Source organism: Myotis yumanensis, unplaced genomic scaffold, assembly GCF_028538775.1.
Source record: "Myotis yumanensis isolate MYYU_CA2020_CCGP unplaced genomic scaffold, mMyoYum1.0.hap1 SCAF_18, whole genome shotgun sequence".
In the NCBI taxonomy this organism is placed as follows: Eukaryota; Metazoa; Chordata; class Mammalia; order Chiroptera; family Vespertilionidae; genus Myotis; species Myotis yumanensis.
Window position 1 is genome coordinate 27,173,682 of NW_027223769.1, and position 18,737 is coordinate 27,192,418.

General features: G+C 45.6%; 1 protein-coding gene across 1 annotated transcript in view; it reads right to left on the bottom strand.

Moving 5' to 3' along the window:
- CDH1 (cadherin 1) overlaps window positions 1–18,737 on the bottom strand; it is a 74,904-nt gene that overhangs the window by 2,566 nt on the left and 53,601 nt on the right. The window contains exons 4-15 of the mRNA XM_070398488.1: window positions 16,928–17,071; window positions 16,650–16,805; window positions 15,762–15,906; window positions 14,214–14,389; window positions 13,819–13,947; window positions 12,303–12,482; window positions 10,824–11,068; window positions 7,779–7,924; window positions 4,214–4,438; window positions 3,665–3,895; window positions 1,742–1,872; window positions 465–608 (exon numbers count right to left, since the gene is read on the bottom strand). Of these exons, the coding sequence (XP_070254589.1) occupies window positions 465–608; window positions 1,742–1,872; window positions 3,665–3,895; window positions 4,214–4,438; window positions 7,779–7,924; window positions 10,824–11,068; window positions 12,303–12,482; window positions 13,819–13,947; window positions 14,214–14,389; window positions 15,762–15,906; window positions 16,650–16,805; window positions 16,928–17,071 (2,052 nt within the window). The remainder of the gene's footprint in view (window positions 1–464; window positions 609–1,741; window positions 1,873–3,664; window positions 3,896–4,213; window positions 4,439–7,778; window positions 7,925–10,823; window positions 11,069–12,302; window positions 12,483–13,818; window positions 13,948–14,213; window positions 14,390–15,761; window positions 15,907–16,649; window positions 16,806–16,927; window positions 17,072–18,737) is intronic.

Consider the following 18,737-nt stretch of genomic DNA (forward strand, 5'->3'; position numbering starts at 1 on the left):
AACACCAGCAAGGTAAATTTATACAAACTGCACCGACGATAGACATGACATGTTAATGAAAACAAAGTTAAGGGGAAATATGCAGAATATTTTCCCCCCTAAAAATGAAAACGGTAAGTTCTTTGTAAGGAGGGAAGATAGAAGCACCAATCGACCTGGATGGACAGATGCCACCCAGAAACCAAACAGGATCTACTCTGTATCTCTTTCGTTTCATTTCTAATTCTATTCAGTCCTTTCAAGTAATTCCTGGTGTTGCCATATGGACTTCCCAGTTCACTAAGATCCATTCGAAATGGTATTTCTGAAATTCAGATGAGACACACAAAAATAGGGCTCAGGGATCATGAAAGATGACAATGTGGCGAAGGAAAGAATCTAGACTCTCTCCAACTTTGGACACAAAGGCTCCTTTCTAAGTTAAGAGATGAGTTGTGCCTTGGCTTTTGACTTTGCCGACTTACTTCATCAATGAAGTTTCCAATTTCATCGGGATTGGCAGGGCGGGGCCGATACTGGGGCATAGTCAGGAGGGTTGGCGCCACATCATTGCGAGTCACTTCCGGCCGAGCATCCAGGCCCCTGTGCAACTGGCTCAGGTCAAAGTCCTTTGGAGAAAAAGGTAAACGTATAACAAAGAGTAAATCAGAAACAGGGTTCTGTTTGGTTTACAGGTTATGGTACTGGCTAATGCCTTCACTGCCAACTATAGATTTGCAGGCACGTGCCAGTGTAAGCTGAAATGGTAGTTTTCAACCAAGGAGTCTCCAAAACAGCATTGGAAGGAAGTATAGCACAAGAGGATTATGAGAAACGCTTGCAGGTAGAGATGGAGATGGCTGTACCTTATTACCTTCTCACAAGGTATGATTATTAGATTATTATTCAGCAAATATTCACGCCCTTCCCACACTATCAGGACTCTGTAATGGGTCTGATGCTTCCCTTTCTAAAAACAGCAGACTTTTAAAACTTCTCTGGTAAAACTCCAGGGTAAGGCAAGTTAAGACCACCTCGAAATCAGGACAAATAAAGAAAACCTAAAGATTTAATATTTACAAAAAGTTAAAAAAAAAAAAAAAAACAGCTTAGCATAGCTAAAATAACTCAAGGGGAAAAAATATGAAGCCAGATCAGCTGCTCCATGTCAAAGATAACTTGAATGAAGTTCATTTCCTGAGACTAGCAACGAGGAGAGTAGGCTCTGGAGTCAGACTGCCTGGTTCTAGTGCTTCCTAGCTGTGTGACTTTGGGCAAGTTGCTTAACTGCTCTGTGCCTCTGTTCAGTAACTTGAGGGCAGAACGGTACGCATTCAATAAATGTAAGCCATGTTGTGTGGATGACGATGGCTAGTGACAATGTCTATGCTCTTGGGCAAGGCTTTAAAAAAACATAATCTACAAAATGACACAGAGCTATTTCCAATGTCCGCCCTCTCACCATTGCTTCTTTCTTTTTTTTTTTTTTTATATATATTTTATTGATTTTTTACAGAGAGGAAGGGAGAGAGATAGAGAGTTAGAAACATCGATGAGAGAGAAACATTGATCAGCTGCCTCCTGCACATCTCCCACTGGGGATGTGCCCGCAACCCAGGTACATGCCCTTGACCGGAATCGAACCTGGGACCTCTCAGTCCGCAGGCCAACGCTCTATCCACTGAGCCAAACCGGTCTCGGCACCATTGCTTCTTTCAAATAACCTGCCACTAAGATTTCTACCACAGTTTTTAAAACCCACCTGGTCCTCTTCTCCACCTCCTTCTTCATCATAGTAGTACACGTTGTCCCGGGTGTCATCTTCTGGGGGCAGTAAGGGCTCTTTGACCACCCGCTTCCTCCGGACAAACAGCAGCAGCAGCAGAATCAGGACTGTAAGGGGAAGACAGAGGTCAAGAAAGCCATAAGCGGCGACTGTCAGCGCACACTGCCTCGCATGCCAGACGGATGGCTGTTGGACAACCCACGTGGCGATGCTCACATCCCTGCAGGTAACATACGCATTACAGCAGACCGGACAGTATGTGCATTCAAGCGTGGTCTTGAATTCACAACTGGATCTGAAACCAATCGGTTATTTTCCAAAATCTGAAGGAAAGTGTTCCAAGCAGTGGACATGGTACCAGTAAAGGCCTTGCACGGTGTGATTCAGGAAGGGGAGGTCAGCGTGGCTGTAGCAGGATGCGTGAGGGGGAAAGAAGTGTTGAGGAGGTCAGAGGGGTGGCCAGGACACGTGGACCATTGGAAGGACTTTGGTTCTGAGCGAACTGATGCCACTGAAATTTTGCGAGCAGGGTGGGGCCAGCCTAAATGTGATTTGACACATGCATATTATTGTTAATCCATTATAGGGGTGGGGCATAGACTATTAAAAATCACCTGGTATATACCTTATCTTCTCTTAAGGTAAAATCATCTAAGCAAGCTTTAAAAGCTGTTTAATTCCCAGGGTTTTCATCTGATCTTGGGATAATTCTAAGATATACAATTAACATTTAATGTTTTAAAAATTTCAAACTGTTTATTATAAATGAAAAAAATATATAGGGTGTCCCAAAAAATGTATACACACTTAACAGCTGATAGCTCAGACATAGAAGATACTATGTCACAGCAAGATTCAAAGCCACAAGATAGGCTGATTATGGGCATAAAATTGATTATAGTGTTTCATAGAATGAAAGATGGCTGCTATCTTTGTTCTTGTTAGAACAAGAAGATCCCCTGGAAGAAATACCAGATTCCTCCCTGGCCGGGTAGCTCAGCTGGGTAGCGTATCGTCCCCGTATGCCAAGGTTGCAGCTTTGATCCTTGGTCAGAGCACATACAAGAAGCAACTATACAAGAATGCTACTACCTGAGGGACTGGTACTACCCTGAGAAGTACTACCCAGGGGGACTGAGCACATACAAGAACGTAGAAATAAGTGGGACAACAAATCGATTTTTTTGAAACTGTAAAAACATCTGTGTCAACCCTAGGTGGGCTAGGGTTAGATAGTATCAGTTTTAAACACTACAGCAGAAACCGCCAAAATTTTCCCAGTATCCTTTTTCTCCTTCATTCTTTCAGTCATTGATACTCACTGTTCACCCCACACTCCACCCCTGCTCTCTGCTAAGTTTTAATCGAGCACATGGTGACCCAGTTAGAGCGGGGACTTCCAGGTGTGGCTATGTTTGGGCCAAGGGGGTGTGAGTGAAGGTGATGTGTCCCTTCCCCTTCCTCGATCATCCCTCTAGGATGGAATGTGCGGAGGTGAGCTGGTTGGCTTCAACCACGCTGATGAGGACAGCATCCCAAGGCCTTGCTGCCCTGAGTTGGTCTCAGGACCCGCCATGTCCAGCATCACGTGGGAGCTGGTTAGAAATGCTGAATCTGAGGCCCCGCCCCAAACCTACTGGATCAAAACTGTCATGTTACGGAGAGACAGAGGTAAAAAAAACAAACAAACAAAGAGGTACAGGTCATTTGTCTGCCCATGAGCTTGAGAAGTACTACCCTGATGGATTGAAAGAACAGTAAAACAGAAGGACTGGGCCCCCTGCTGAATTAATACAACAGGTGGCCTTCCAGTCCTGGACCTCTGACCTCTGAAATGTTCAGCAAGTGATAAACCTCCCCTATTTCAGAAGGCAAAGTACACTCGTCAGCTGTACTTACTTAGCAAAGCAAGGATGCCTCCAAGAATCCCCAGGATGGCAGGAAGCTGCAATCCACCTTCGACAATGGGTGCGTTCCTCCTACAGCTGCTGACGGCCCCTTCGCAGTCACACACATACACCTCTAAGGTGGTCACCTGGTCTTTGTTCTGGTTATCTTCCAGCCTGAGGTTTATTTTGTAGTCACCCAACTCTAAGGTTTTCTTTGGCTTCATAATGAGAGATTCATGTTCTAGAGGAAGCAACAAAAATAAATGATGGGATCAGGAGAGAAAAAGTGCTTACTGTCGAGTAAGATTATTAAGGAACTCAAGATGTTCCAAAGCTGCTTGGATTGGAGATTACTGAGCAGTATGTTCCAGAGTCAACCAGCAGGGAAAGGGGGCGTTTGGTGGCAGCCTCAAATGTAGAGGGGACAAGGAAACAAGCATCGAACGAAAGGGGTGCCATCTGCAAGTTGAGAAGGGAATTCGGAAGGGAGGGTGGGGGTGGGGGTGGGGGAAGCACGCAAGTTAGAGCAAAGTTTCCAAAATGAGAGGCGAGTTCCCACCTGGGTCGTTGTACTCAATGGTCCAGTTGACACTTGCCCCGTGAGTTAGTTCTGCTGTGAAAGGCGATGTGTTGGGCGGAAGGTCTGGGTCAATGATGTTGATGACATGAGGCTGTGGATCCCTCTGGCAGAATTCCAAAATTCGAGGTTCTGGTATAGGGGCATTGTCATTCACATCGGAGAGGACCAGGAGAAGGGTTCCCGTTCCAGTAGCAAGTGGAGAACCTAAAAAGAAATACATAGGATATACCACAGCTCGGAAACATGGATGAATCCCTACTGCCTCCCATAGACTGAACCCAAAGCTTGTCCTGGCTCTTCAGGGGTCACCTGCCCACAGAGCCTCCTATCCTGCCAATCCCAGGGCATCCTCACTCCTGGTTGGGCAGGTGTCTGACATGCTAATTCCCCATCTTGATAACAATTATTCAAGTTATTAGAGGCCCGGTGCACGAATTCATGTACTGGTGGGGGCCGATCGGGCTGGGCCGGCTGGGGGAAGGGGCCACAGGTGGTAGACTGGCTGGCCCCACCCTCTGGTCAAACTCCTAGTCAAACTCCTGGTAGAGGGGTCAATTTGCATATTAGCCTTTTATTATATAGGATTCCTCATACCAAGAGCACCCTCCTTCCTCCTCTTCACCTATCTTTATTTTTTTATTATTATTTTTTTTCTTTTTCACCTATCTTTCTTCATTCATTAAATTTCCACCACTCTAAGAAGTCTGCCTTGCCCCCACCAGTTCTCCCTTTTCTAAACGTCTATGGCTTTAAGGTTATTAGCAAAGGGTTTGAGCCTTGTAAAATAGCTCCAAGTAGATTTTCAAAATAGATTTGGAAGCTCATACACACTTCTTTTTTAAAAAATATTTTTTATTGAGTTTTAGAGAGAGAGGAACGGAAAGGTAGAGAAAGAGAGAAGCATGGATGTGAGAGAGCAACATCGATCAGCTACCTCCTGCACGCCCCCTACCAGGGATCGAGCTCACAACCTGGGCATGTGCCCCCACCAAAATTGAACCGGCAAGCTTTTGGTGCATGGGACAATGCCTGAGCCGCACCAGCCAGGCCTTACACACTTCTGTTTGCATTTCTTTTATATCCTGATACAGTGGCTAGCATATGGTAGTAAAAAAAAAAAAAAGTAAGATACTCAAGGAATCATCATCATCATCATCATCATCATCATCTGTATTAGTATATTATAGGGGGTGGGGAATAAAACCCAGGGGACTATATCTCAAACCTGTAAATAGTTATACCTGGGTGGCAAGACTGTAGTGATTATTTTTCTTTTGACCGTTTTTTTTTTTTTTTTAGTGGTTAAAAAAACAATAACCACATAGCATAAAATTTACCATCTTTTTAAGTGTACAGTCCAACAGTCACCTTGTTGTGAAACCGAACTTTTTCACCTTGCAAAACTGAAACTCTGTATCCATGAAACAATTCCCCGTTCCCCCTCCAGTTCCTAGTAACCACCACTCTACTTTCTGCTTCTATGAACTTGACTTTAATCCTCATGTTAGTGGAATTGTACAGTATTTGTCTTTGTGTGACTGGCTTATTTCGATTAGCGTAACGTCCTCACTGTCCATCCATGTTGCAATATGTGATGGATTGCCTTCCTTTTTAAGGTTGAATAATATTCCATTATGTGTATATTCCATTATGTGTGTTTTTCTTTCATCGGTGAAAGATTTTTTTCTACTACTTTAGATTTTTTTTTTCTACTTTATCATGTTTTAACAATGAGCATGTATCACATTTTTTTAAAGAAAACTTTTTTTAATGAGCTGAAAGATTTTCTGATGAAACTTCATTCTTCTTCTTGACCTACACTGAGAACTACTGAGGCAAGCACAAAGTAACATTTTAAGGAATCATTTAGAATGAACACATTCTGGCCAAATTAGAAAAACAGCTATGCTCCTCCCTTCACAGACTGCCTATGAGCGCCTCTAGACTACAATGGTAGCAGAGACTGTATGGCCTACAAAACCTAAGATATTTACTTCCTGGCCTTTACAGAAAGTTTGTTGGCCCTTGGTTTAGATACCGTTCCCTCAACTCATCTCAGGCTGGGATAGGGAATGCCCACGCAGCCAGAGACAACTGGCCAGTGTGGGACTGCAGCTGAAGCCATGGGTTAGCTTTCTCTTTATGCAAAAGCATTCTGTGCCCTAGCCAGTTTTGCTCAATGGCTACAGCGTCAGACTGCGAACCAAAGGGTCCTGGGTTCGGTTCCAGTCGAGGGCACGTACCTTGGTTGCAGGCTCCTCCCCAGCCTGGGCCCTGGTTGGGGCTCGTGCAGGAGGCAACCAATTGATGTGTTTCTCTCACATCGATGTTTCTGTCTTTCCCTCTCTCTTCCACTCTCCCTAAAAATCAATAGGAAAATATCCTCGGGCAAGCATTAATAACAACAAAAAAGCATTCTGCGAATAGAGCCCCTTCATGGCTGTATTTGCCTTCCCCTCTGCTTTCCAGATTATCAAGTCTGGAATTACTACCTCAGGAGGTTGAGAAATGAGAAAGGGGAAGAGAATTTAATCACAGGAAGCTAGCAGGTCTCTTTAAAAGTAATTCTGCGCCCTAGCCAGTTTGGCTCAGTGGATAGAGCATCGGCCTGCAGACTGAAAGGTCCCAGGTTCAATTCTGGTCAAGGGGACATGACCTGGTTGTGGGCTCGATCCCCAGTGGGGGCGTGTGGGAGGTGGCCGATCAATAATTCTCTCTCATCATTAATATTTCTCTCTCTCTCTCTCTCCCTGTCCCTTCCTCTCTAAAATCAATAAAAAGATATATTTTTTTAAAAAGTAATTCTACTTCTGAGTACACTTCAGGGAAGTAGTTGCACATAGAGGCATGAGCAAGGATGTTTACTTCTCACTCATGTGAATAGTGAAGAACTGAAAACAACTTTCAATGATGAGAGGGAATCATTGAGTGGCCGCCTCCTTCACACCCAACACCGGGGATCAAGCCCGCAACCTGGCCATGTGCCCTGACTGGGAATCGAACTGTGACCTCCTGGTTCATAGGTTGACGTTCAACCACTGAGCTACACTGGCTGGCCAATAAAAATATTTTTAAAAACACACATACAGAAATAGTCTGGAAGGAACCACACTTAACTAATAATGCGGATGATGATGATAAAAATAATGACAGTCCTCACGGAGCATGTACTGTGTGGCAGGCACTCTCCTGGGCACTTTTTACATATAGTAACTCATTAAGTTCTGACGGGATATTATCATTTTGTCAGATAAAGGAACTGAGGGACATAAAGGTTCGGTAATAAGTTCAAGGTCACACAGGCACTGAGCTTTAATCCTAGGATTTAAACCCAGACAGCCTGGCTGCTGTGGGGAAGGAGTGGGGTTCAGGTATAGAGAAGTGGTGAAAAGGAACTTCAGCTTGACTGAAATTATTTGCATTTTTGACAATGAGAATGGTTTTGTTAAAGAAAAAGAATGAACTCATGCTTCCAAAAGAAGGGTGGGGGGCAAAGAAGTGAGCAAGGCGAGGCAGCAAAGCCAGAGAGGAAGGGCGGCCTTACCATTGTCAGTAGCTATAATGAGGGCCGTGTATGTGCTGTTCTTCACGTGATCAATGTCCTCTCTGTCCATCTCAGCCCGGGTGGAAATGGCACCGGTGTCCGGATTGATCTCCAGCCAGTTGGCGGTATCCCGCCAAATCCGATACCTGAGAAGGCACAAGCTCTGGCTTAGAATTGGAACAGTGAATCGCATGTAGCTGATGAATTCTCAAGTTCCTCTTTGTTGATCAGTTCCAACTTCTCTACAACTTTGGCTTCCATATTTTCTTTTAAAATGTCATACCTATACAAAAGTTGCCAGAAAAGCGTGCTAAGCATCCATGTACGCTTCACCTAGATTCACCAGTTGTTAATATTTTGCTATATACAAAAGCTGACACACATTTACATAATGTCTTGTTTTGCTGAACTCACAAGAATATGTTGCAGACATGATGTTCCTTAACACATTGAAATATTTATGAGTAATCATCTCCAAAGAACAAAGGCATTCTCTTATGTAACCAACAATGTGATTTTCAATTTCAGAAACTATAACCTTTGATAAAATACTATTAATAAACATATGGTACACATTCAAATTGTCAATTTCCCCCAAACTGTCCTCACTCTACACAGGTGGATGGTGTGCCCTTGGTGCATCTCATTAGGAGGTACATGGTGTCTGTTTATCCTTTTATTGATGTTCCCTTTGATCACCTGGATAAAGGAGGGGCCAACAGGCTTCTTCCCAGTAAAGGTAAATGTTTCCTCTTCGAAATTAACCTATACTCTGAGGGGAGATCATCTGAGAATATCCTGTTCAACTAACTTTCCTCCCATAGACTTAGCAACTGTGGATAATTCCTGCCTGAATAATGAGTACTATGATCCTTATGTATTTTTCAAAGCAAACCCTTTCAGAGTTTGGCACCACTCAGCATCCCCACCATTAGCATTTGGAGATTTGGTGACTTGGGGGTGGGCCGCAATAGTGGCATTTTTTAAAAATATATATTTTTATTGATTTCAGAAAGGAAAAGAGAGGAAGAGAGAGATAGAACCATCAATGATGAGAGAGGATCATTGATTGGTTGTCTCCTGCATGCCCTCTACTGGGGACTGAGCCCACAACCCAGGCATGTGCCCTGATCGGGAATCAAACCGTGATCTTCATTCCCTGTAATTCTTCAAAATCGGACCCTAAGACTTGATTAGATTCTGTTTCAACTTTTGTTTTCTCCAAAAACGATTTCTTTTTTTTTTTTTTTAAATATATTTTATTGATTTTTTACAGAGAGGAGGGAAGAGAGATAGAGAGTTAGAAACATCAATGAGAGAGAAACATCGATCAGCTGCCTCCTGCACATCTCCTACTGGGGATGTGCCCGCAACCCAGGTACATGCCCTTGACTGGAATCGAACCTGGGACCCTTCAGTCCGCAGGCCGACGCTCTATCCACTGAGCCAAACCGGTTTCGGCCAAAAACGATTTCTTAAGTGGCGCTGGGCACGTGCTGTCGTATCCCACCAAGTGGCACATCAAAGCGAGTTGTCATTGCTTTTTTAGTAAATATTAAAATTAATCAAAGATGTGGGTGTTATCGGCCTGGTTCCTTCATTTTAAAATTCCCCATCATCCTTGAGCTAATAATGCTCGCGGCCTCTAAGATCACTGACCAGACCCTCCACACAGCTCATCCCGTGCAGTGCACACGTGGTTTAAAGGTATTTACAAGCCCTCTCGTTCAGGATACAAGTAACACTTCTGTAAAAAACTCACACTTAAACTCTTTCCATCTGCTTCTTTTAAGTTTCATAAGTCACATGCCCGGAGGCTAAAACATAAATACCGTCCACAACAATAATACACTCAATTACCAAACAAACCTGACTCTCCTCTGGATTTTTAATGCATTTTTTTATTTTTCAAATATATTTTTATTGTTTTCAGAGAGAAAGAGAGAGGTACAAACATCAACGATGAGAGAGAACCATTGATTGGCTGCCTTCTGCATGTCCCACACTAGGAATTTAGCCTGCAACCTAGGCATGTGCCCTGACCGGGAATTGAACTGTGACCTCCTGGTTCATAGGTTGACTCTCAACCACTGAGCCACACTGGCTGGGCTTGCATAACATTTTTATAAATAGTACAGAGGTTCTGACAGATTCCTCTAAAGTAGGTATTAACAAGTAGAAATCTAGCTCTCTGAGAAGAGGAAGTGAGTACAACAGAGGAAAGGCCTCCATTACCCCCTGGAAACCACACTTACTAACAAGACACATGTGTGTCATATTTGGGTTTGTGTTTTAATAGTTTTTCCTAGGCAAACCCAGCTCTCAAAAGTTTAGAATACTGTTGCTGTTGATTTGTGCGTATTTTCAGTATCTGTGGCTGTAATTTACTCCATAGAGGTGCCTTCAAGTTTAAAGAGAACAATAAACTACTTATACACAACTAGAGGCCTGGTGCACAAAATTTGTGCACGGGGGCCTCAGCCCGGCCTGCACCCTCTCCAATCCGGGACCCCTTGGGGGATGTCTGGCATCCCTCTCGCAATCCAGGACCGCTGGCTCCTAACCGCTCACCTGCCTGCCTGCTTGATTGCCTCTAACCCCTCTACCTGCCTGCCTGATCGCCTCTAACCACCTCTGCCTGCCTGCCTGCCTGCCTGATCACCTCTAATTGCCTCTGCCTACCTGATCGCGCCTAACCGCCTCTGCCTTGACCCCGCCACTGTGGCTTTGTACGGAAGGACATCCGGTCTATCCGGTCAAATTAGCTTATTACCCTTTTATTAGTACAGATACCATATATGTAAATTAAAACCACATTCCTACTATACTACATGAACTCAAAGAGAGGAAGCACGGTAATCCTAGAATGGCTAGCTATAGAGGGAAGGGGAAAAGGTGTGGGGAATGGAAATAAAAAGGAAATTTTAAAAAATAACAATTAAGAGAAGGGTCTTGCACAGACCAATGATGATAAAATGTTATAAATTAAGTATTTTATATACATGCACCCAGTTGCTCCAAGTCAGTTGCAAAATCCACACTTACGTTATCTTCTGGTCCATGAACTTGTCCGGATCCTGGGCAGTGTACGATGTGATTTCCTGTCCCACTGGAAAGTCTTCGGGCACCTCCACTCTCTTTTGAGGAGGCATGAAGATGGGGGCTTCGTTCACATCCATCACATCCACAGTGACCGTGGCTGTGGAAGTAGACAGAGCGACGGCAAAGTCGATGTCATTCTTCACTGTCACGTAGAGAATGTACTGCTGCTTGGCCTCAAAATCTAAGCCCTAAAAAAAAAGTTTTAAAAATGTTTTATTAGTAGAAAAACAACAACAACACTTAACTATTGCTTTTGGTTAGCAATGTACCAGTGATTCTCAACTCTGGCTGCATTTGAATAGAGTCGTCGTCCCCGCCCCCCCCCGCCCCGCAGAAGAAGAAGAAAGATGAACTCATGAAATCTCCAACAGCAAGCTTCAGTTAACAAACACTAGCACGTAACTCAAGAGCAGGGAGAATGCTCATACCCTGTCTGACATGCTGTCCATGTAATAGCAGGTGGACAGAAGATCCTGTGTGACTGGGAAACTGAACCTCTAGGCCTTAGGTATGTTTCCATACCTAAGAAAGCAGGAAAACCGGCTTACCTCACATTTAATAATTTTAAAATTCACTCATGCCCGGCCAGCATGGCTCAGTGGTTAAGCGTCAACCCATACACCAAGAGATTGCCGAAACCGGTTTGGCTCAGTGGATAGAGCGTCGGCCTGCGGACTGAAAGGTCCCAGGTTCGATTCTGGTCAAGGGCATGTACCTGGGTTGCGGGCACATCCCCAGTAGGAGATGTGCAGGAGGCAGCTAATCGATGTTTCTCTCTCATCGATGTTTCTGACTCTCTATCTCTCTCCTTTCCTCTCTGTAAAAAATCAATAAAATATATTAAAAAAAAAAAAAAAAAAGAGATTGCCTGTTCAATTCCCAGTCAGGGCACATGCCCAGGTTGGGAGCTGGATCCCAGAGAGGGACATGTGGGAGGCAGCCAGTCAATTTTTCTCTCTCATCAATGTTTCTCTCACTTTCTCTCTCCTTTCCCTTCCTCTCTTTCTAAAATCTTTTTTTTTTTAAAAATCACTCAACTTCTTATTTTCAAGTTTCCAAGACATCTTTCAATCACAGTCATATCTGACCCACTTCTGAAATAATTCAGGAAAACAGCAGAGACCAATAAACCATTTTTGCTCTCATTTGCAAAATGGATGGTAGGCAAATGCTTCAAGGAAAGAGCCTATTAAAACAGATGGTACTTCCTCTTCAATTTTAGGATGCTGGGTAGGAGCTTCCTGACTTCTCACAGGAGCCTGAAGAGTCACTGCAAACCCCAAATGGTCCACAGAAACTGGGAAAGCCAGCCACCTCTACCCCGAGAACACCATGTTAATTTACTGAGAAGGCACCAGGGACAAGGGAGGAGGCAGCTAGCTGGGCTGTCAGTTTCTGCATCTTGCCAAGCACCATACAAACCTTAACCGTTTTCAAAATGCCATCGTTGGTTACTGGGTCTGTGGTGACATTAAAATGGCCATCGTTATTTATTACAGTGTACACGGCCTCCCACGCCGGGGTTCCGGGGAGGTCGGCATCAGTCACTTTGAGCGTAGCGATGACCGCATCAGCCTCATTCTCAGGAACCTGCCCCTGGTACTGCAGAACAAGGGAGAAGAGGGGTCACATATGACATCCTGAGACACGACAGTGAAACCAGGTCTCAGGGGGTTGAGGGGATGCTCAGAGGAAGTGGCCACTCAACCAGAAGGGCCCTTCTTTCCTGTCGGCGGATCAGCTAGCACTTGGGAGTACCTAAAGCAGCTTTCCAAGGCCCTGGCTATCCGGGCCCCTCAGCAGACTCTGGCTCAGTTGTTGAGTTAAGAATTCTAAAACTCTAAACTTAGTCTACAAGGTCCTGCAGGACCCACCTCATCTGGTTCGCTGCACTGTTTTTGCAGTTCTTGCTATGCATCAAGCTCCCTCTTGATTCAGGGCATTTTGCCTAGGCTGATCCTTCTGCCTGCAACACTTCCATCCTCCCCTGTCCCACACTTGCCAACCTCCTTTCGGGTCTTAGTAAAATGTTACTCACTGGCACAATGTCTAGGTGAGGGTGGCAGACACTGCTAATTGCCTGCTGAATATCCAGTCTCCCCTTGGTCACTTATGGTAATGTTGGAGGCAGCAATGTTCCCAAATAAAATACTCTATTTTGAGTCTCCCTTTGCAGACAGCAGTTGTTAATGAGATGTAAACAAACTTTGTGGGATGGATCTTCCCAGAAATAAGAGGACTTAACTTAGCAGCAAAGCCTTTTGCACTCCTTGCCCTTGCCTCCCTCCTGGGCCACAAGGTGACACTGAGGATGGAAGTCATTCCCCAAGACAAAGCAGGCTTGGTCTCTATTGACAGAATGGACTATCTACCTCTGGATTTTTTGTGACACAAAAGAAAAAGTCAACCCGATTTGTTTAAACCCCAAGAGTCTAGTCTCTGTTACTAACCATTGAGCTGATTTCTAATTAATACAATAAGATTTAAGGTTCTTTTGTGGGGCTTAGTCCCTTCTGCACCGCATTTAATATAATTGCACACAATCATCCGTTTAAGTTGTCTAACATCTCCCTAGATAGACTATCAACTTCATGAGAATGGCATCTTGGTCTGCCGTGTTGGTGATAATATCTCCAGGGTCTAACATAGTGCCTGCTATAATTTCAGAAAATGTTTGTTCAATGAATAACTAGAACCTGGTAAGATTTGCTACCAAGATGCACAACACAAGGACATGGCTTCAATAGATGCTTTTTGTCACTTCACAAAATTCTGCAAATAGGCACCAGATAAAGACCTCAGCCACCCCAATCTGCTTGCTGCTTCTTAGTTTAAAGTTCACTAGTCTGGGGAAAGCTTTCCAAGGGCTTCACGCAGGAGCAGTTGTAAAGCGACCAAGGACCTTTCTTTGGAAACCATCAAGGAGTTGCAGAATTACCGTAGTTGGGTCAAATTCCGGAGGGTTGTCGTTGATGTCAAGGACCGTGATCACAGCTTTCGCAGTTGTGCTTAAGCCGTCACCTTGAAGGTCAGCAGCTTCAATCACCAGAGAGTAGCTGGGAAACTTCTGCAGAGATCGAACACACCCAAGTTAGGAACCACAGCCACATCAGCCCAGCCCAGAGCATAGACACAGAATATTTTATCATCTGCTTAAATGCCGGCCTAGCAGCCTGTCCCCTAGGCACAAAACCTCTGCACACATGTCTAGGTGCAAAGCTCAGACCATGACCATGTAAGTGACAACTGGCCTCAGCAGAGTTTTAAGGTGTCCATGGATTTAGCTAATGTGCTTTTGCCCACAACACCCTCTGGATCTCTTCCCCCACTAACCTCACGGTCCAGCCCGGTAGTGAGCACACTGATGACTCCTGTGTCCTTGTTGATGGTGAACATTTGCTCATGAGGCTGATTAGGCTCTTGGCTGATGATCCTGTAAGCGATGGCAGCGTTGTAGGTGTTCACTTCATCATCCGCGTCCGTGGCTGAGACCTGCATCACGGAGGTTCCTGGAAGCATCGAAGGAGAGGGAGACAGTCAAGCTGCACTCCAGGCTCTGGGCAGTACTGCTCAACTCAACTCTGTACAGAGCCATGAAGGCGGGGCCCCGGGAAACACTGTGTCACAGGGCTTCTGATTGCTAATTTCCAAATTTCTTACCAAGGTGCTACCAGAGGAAGAAAGCCTTCCCCCAAATGAGTGGTGTTCCAAGAACTCAGTTTTCCCAGCAAATATTTTGGGTGGAGGTGGATGTGAGGAGGAGATGGGAAATAGGGTGAGGGTTAAACTAAAACATTTTGCCACATCTCTTATACTGAGTGAACAGCCTGAAAAATAGGAAAAATCCCAAGATTTCCACAACTGGCTTCTAGGCCACAGCTTCAACTGAGAGAATGGATCCTTTAAGATTATTCCCTTCAAGGTGGGAGAAAATATTTATAACACATGTTACTAATAGGACTACTTGTAGGACACCTAAATAGCTCTAAAAGTTTATAGGAAAAAGGTATATAGCCCAAGGGAATAAAAGGCAAATGACTTGAATAGACAAGTCGTCAAGGAGAAACTCAAGCCTGTCTGGTATGGCTCAGTGGTTGAGCGTAGACCCAAGAACCAAGAAGTTGCCGGTTCAATTCCTGGTCCCGGCACATGCCTAGGGTTGGGGCTTGGTCCCCAGTGCGGGGTGTGCAGGAGGTAGCTAATCGATGATGTTTCTCTCTCATCAATGTTTCTATCTCTCAATCCCTCTCCCTTTTTCTCTCTCTAAAAAAAATTCAATAAAAAGATTTTGAAAAAGAAGAAACTCAAATGGCCAACAAACATAAGATGCTTAGCCTGTTAATAATCAGAGAAATGCAATTTTAAATTGTACTGAGAAATCATTACACATTGACTAAAACTAAAAAGTCTAATAATTCCAGGATATACATTGCTGATGGAACTGCAAATTGGTTTGACCACCAAGGAAAACAGTTTATCACCATGTAGAAAAGTAGGCAAAACTAACAAGATTTCATCTAGAGGCAAATACACACATGGTAGAAGACAAATTAAAAACAAACAAACAAGGGAATAATTACCACAAAGAACAGGGCAGTGTCTACCTCTAAGGGAAGGAGAAAAAAATGTGATCAGGAAAATTATATGAAAGGTTCATACTACTATTTAGTGAAGGAAGATTGTGTTTAAATCTCTCTGATTTTATACACATTTTTAAAGGTAGAGTGCTACATGCACACACACACACACACACACACACACACACACAGTGGCTTTCAAAAAAGTTATGTCCACAAGAAGGACCTGACCCCAAGCGCCAGCCCCAACACACTGGGGTCCAGAGAACCTAAGCATCTTCCTGGATATCTGGCTCCTCCTTACCTGGGAGAGCACCTTCCAGGACAGATCCCTCAAAGACCGCCTGGATGAACTCAGGCCTGTTGTCATTCTGATCTGTCACTGTGATCACAATCTCCATCGGATCCTCAATTGCATTCCCGTTGGAAGACACAGCGTGAGAGAGGAGCTGCAAGAGCCAAGGGAGGGTTACTTCAGCCCCAAGGAGAAAAAAGTGAGAGAAGTGGCCCGACCAGAGAGCGGGCTCCACATGGTGTCCCCTCCTTCCCACTCTGAGACCCGAGTGCACGGACACCTGCAGCAGAGCCCTTTTCTCACACACATGCCGCTGCTCCAATGAGGCCAGCACACTGGCTGAGAGCATGGCATGTGAAGACCTGAGGGCTGGAGAGCACACCCACGAGGTCAGAGCTCCCATTCCCTACACGAAGGCTAGGCAGTCGGGCCCAGCAGATAAAGGGGGAAGCCTAACACTCTGACTTCTTCCAAGCAGGGTAAAATTAGCCCTGGCCACTCCAGTCTAGTGTGTCCTCCTGATTTTTCTGCATTTGGCATCAATACATTACTTCCCAGTTGCCCTCAGCTCACTCTGCTCCTGGGCCCAGAAATGGTTTTTGCTCTCCAACATCATCACTGGCCTCTACTTTTAGCTCCAAGAATAGGCTGATATCTTGGGTCCAAAGTTATGCATGACGCATAAGGACTCTCCCCGCTTTATTCCTAACAACAAAAGTAATTTAACAACCCCCATATCCAGGTTCTCCCATCAATTCTCTTTATCAATAGGTCTCAAAGTGGCAAATTAAGCCCCTCATACATCCAGAGTCTCGAATCTAGGGATCCTAATGGGTTGCCCAAATAGTTTGGGAAAGATGGGACCCCATCATTAATAAGCGTCTAAGAGATACTCACTATGTACTTGGCAATTGTTTCTCTATCCAGAGGCTGCGTCACCATGAGCCATCCTGTCTCCCTTTCAATAATAAACACACCAACGGGGGGCGCATCAGCTCCTTGGCCAGTGATGCTGTAGAAAACCTGTGTCTCTTTGTCTTTGTTAGACTTGATCTGGAGACAAAACAGACACAGAATTAGCAAGGGAGGGTCCTTACATTCGGTCTTTCTCCTTCCTCTCCTTGGTGCTTCTCTGCCAAATTCCTCCCAAAGAAATAGAGAACACCCTTCTCTACCTGGACCAGTTTCTTAGGAAATGGGCCTTTCTCATTTTCTGGGCAGCTGATGGGAGGGATAACCCAGTCTCTCTTCTGTCTTCTGAGACCATGGTGGGAGTCAGGAAATGTGAGCACTTCCATCCGGGCTTCAGGGAGAGAGTCCTAAAAGGAAAAGAGATGAAGAACATAATGAGATAATTCTTGAGAAATAACGCCGACCAAACAGTCCAAACTATCCAGTCAACATCTCCATCCTTGTGGCGGCAACAAGTGATTTTAAGTTAATAACAAAATTAACAGCCAAAACAAAATACAATGAACCCCTTTGCCATAATAAAGAAAGTGTTCTCTTTTGATCTTCCTTAGTATCCAGAGTTCAAGTAATCATTATACATGCACGATGATAGATATATGGGTTTCATGTTATTTTGTAAGTATTTTAAGCCTACAATGTCACACCTGTCAAGTTTTTTAAATTTTATTTTTCCATTCCAGCTTACAGTCAATATTATTTTGTACTAGAGGCCCAATGCACGAAATTCGTGCAAGAGTAGGCCTTCCTTCCCCCAGCTGCCGGTACCAGCTTCCCGCTGGCATCTGGGACCTGAACTTCCCTCACAGCCCAGGCTTCATCAGGAAGGTAGTCCAGTCTAATTGGCATTATATATTATATATATACTAGAGGCCCGGTGCACAAAAATTTGTGCAATCGGGGGGCGGGGGGCGGGGTCCCCCAGCCCAGCCTGTGCCCTCTCACAGTCTGGGACCCCTCGGGAGATAGCGACCTGCTGGCTTAGGCCTGCTCCCGGGTGGCAGAGGGCAGGCCCAATCCCTAGGTGCAGCCCCTGGTCAGGCTCAGAGCAGGGCCGATTGGGGAGTTGGGGCGCCGCCCCCTGTCATGCACAGAGCAGGGCGGATCGGGAGGTTGCAATGCCACCCTCAGTCACGCTCAGGATAGACTGATTGGGGGGTTAGGGCACCGCCCCCTGTTACACTCAAGGCAGGGTCAACGGGGAGGTTGTGGCGCCACCCCCTGTCACTCTCAGAGCAGGGCCAATCAGGTGGTTGGTGCGCTGCCCCCGTCACTCACAGAGCAGGGCCCATCAGGGGGTTGAGGAGCTCCCCCCTGTCACTCACAGAGTAGGGCCGATAGGGGAGCTGGGACACCACCCCCTGTCACACACAGAGCAGGGCGGATCAAGGGGTTGGGGCGCTGCACCCTGTCACACTCAGGGCAGGGCCAATGGGGAGGTTATGGCTCTACCCTGTCACACACAGAGCAAGGCCCCTGGAGGGGGGTTGGGGCGCCACCCTCTATTACCCACAGAACAGGGCCGATCAGGGGGTTGGGGTACCACCACTGTCACACTCAGGGCAGGGCCGATGGAGAGGTTATGGTTCTACCCTGTCACACACAGAGCAGGGCCTGTGGGGCGGGGGGTTGGGGCGCCTCACCCTGTCACTCACAGAGCCGCAGGGCTGATCAGGGGGTTTGGGCGCTGCCCCCTGTCATGCTGATCCCGGTGCCGGGAGGCATATTACCCTTTTACTATATAGGATAGAGGCCTGGTGCATGGGTAGGGGCTGGCTGGTTTGCCCTGAAGGGTGTCCTGGATCAGGGTGGGGGTCCCCAATGGGGTGCATGGCCAGGCTGGCTGAGGGGCTGAGGGCTGTTTTCCCACTGGCAGTTGACTAAAAGCTCCCAACTGCTCCTTGTTTCTTTTTTTTTTTTATTCTGGGCCAGCTTTAGCTCTGAGGCCTCGCTGCTGAAAACATGGATACAATGTTGCAGTCCGGGACTGGCTGAAAGAGGGTTTTGTTTAGCTTC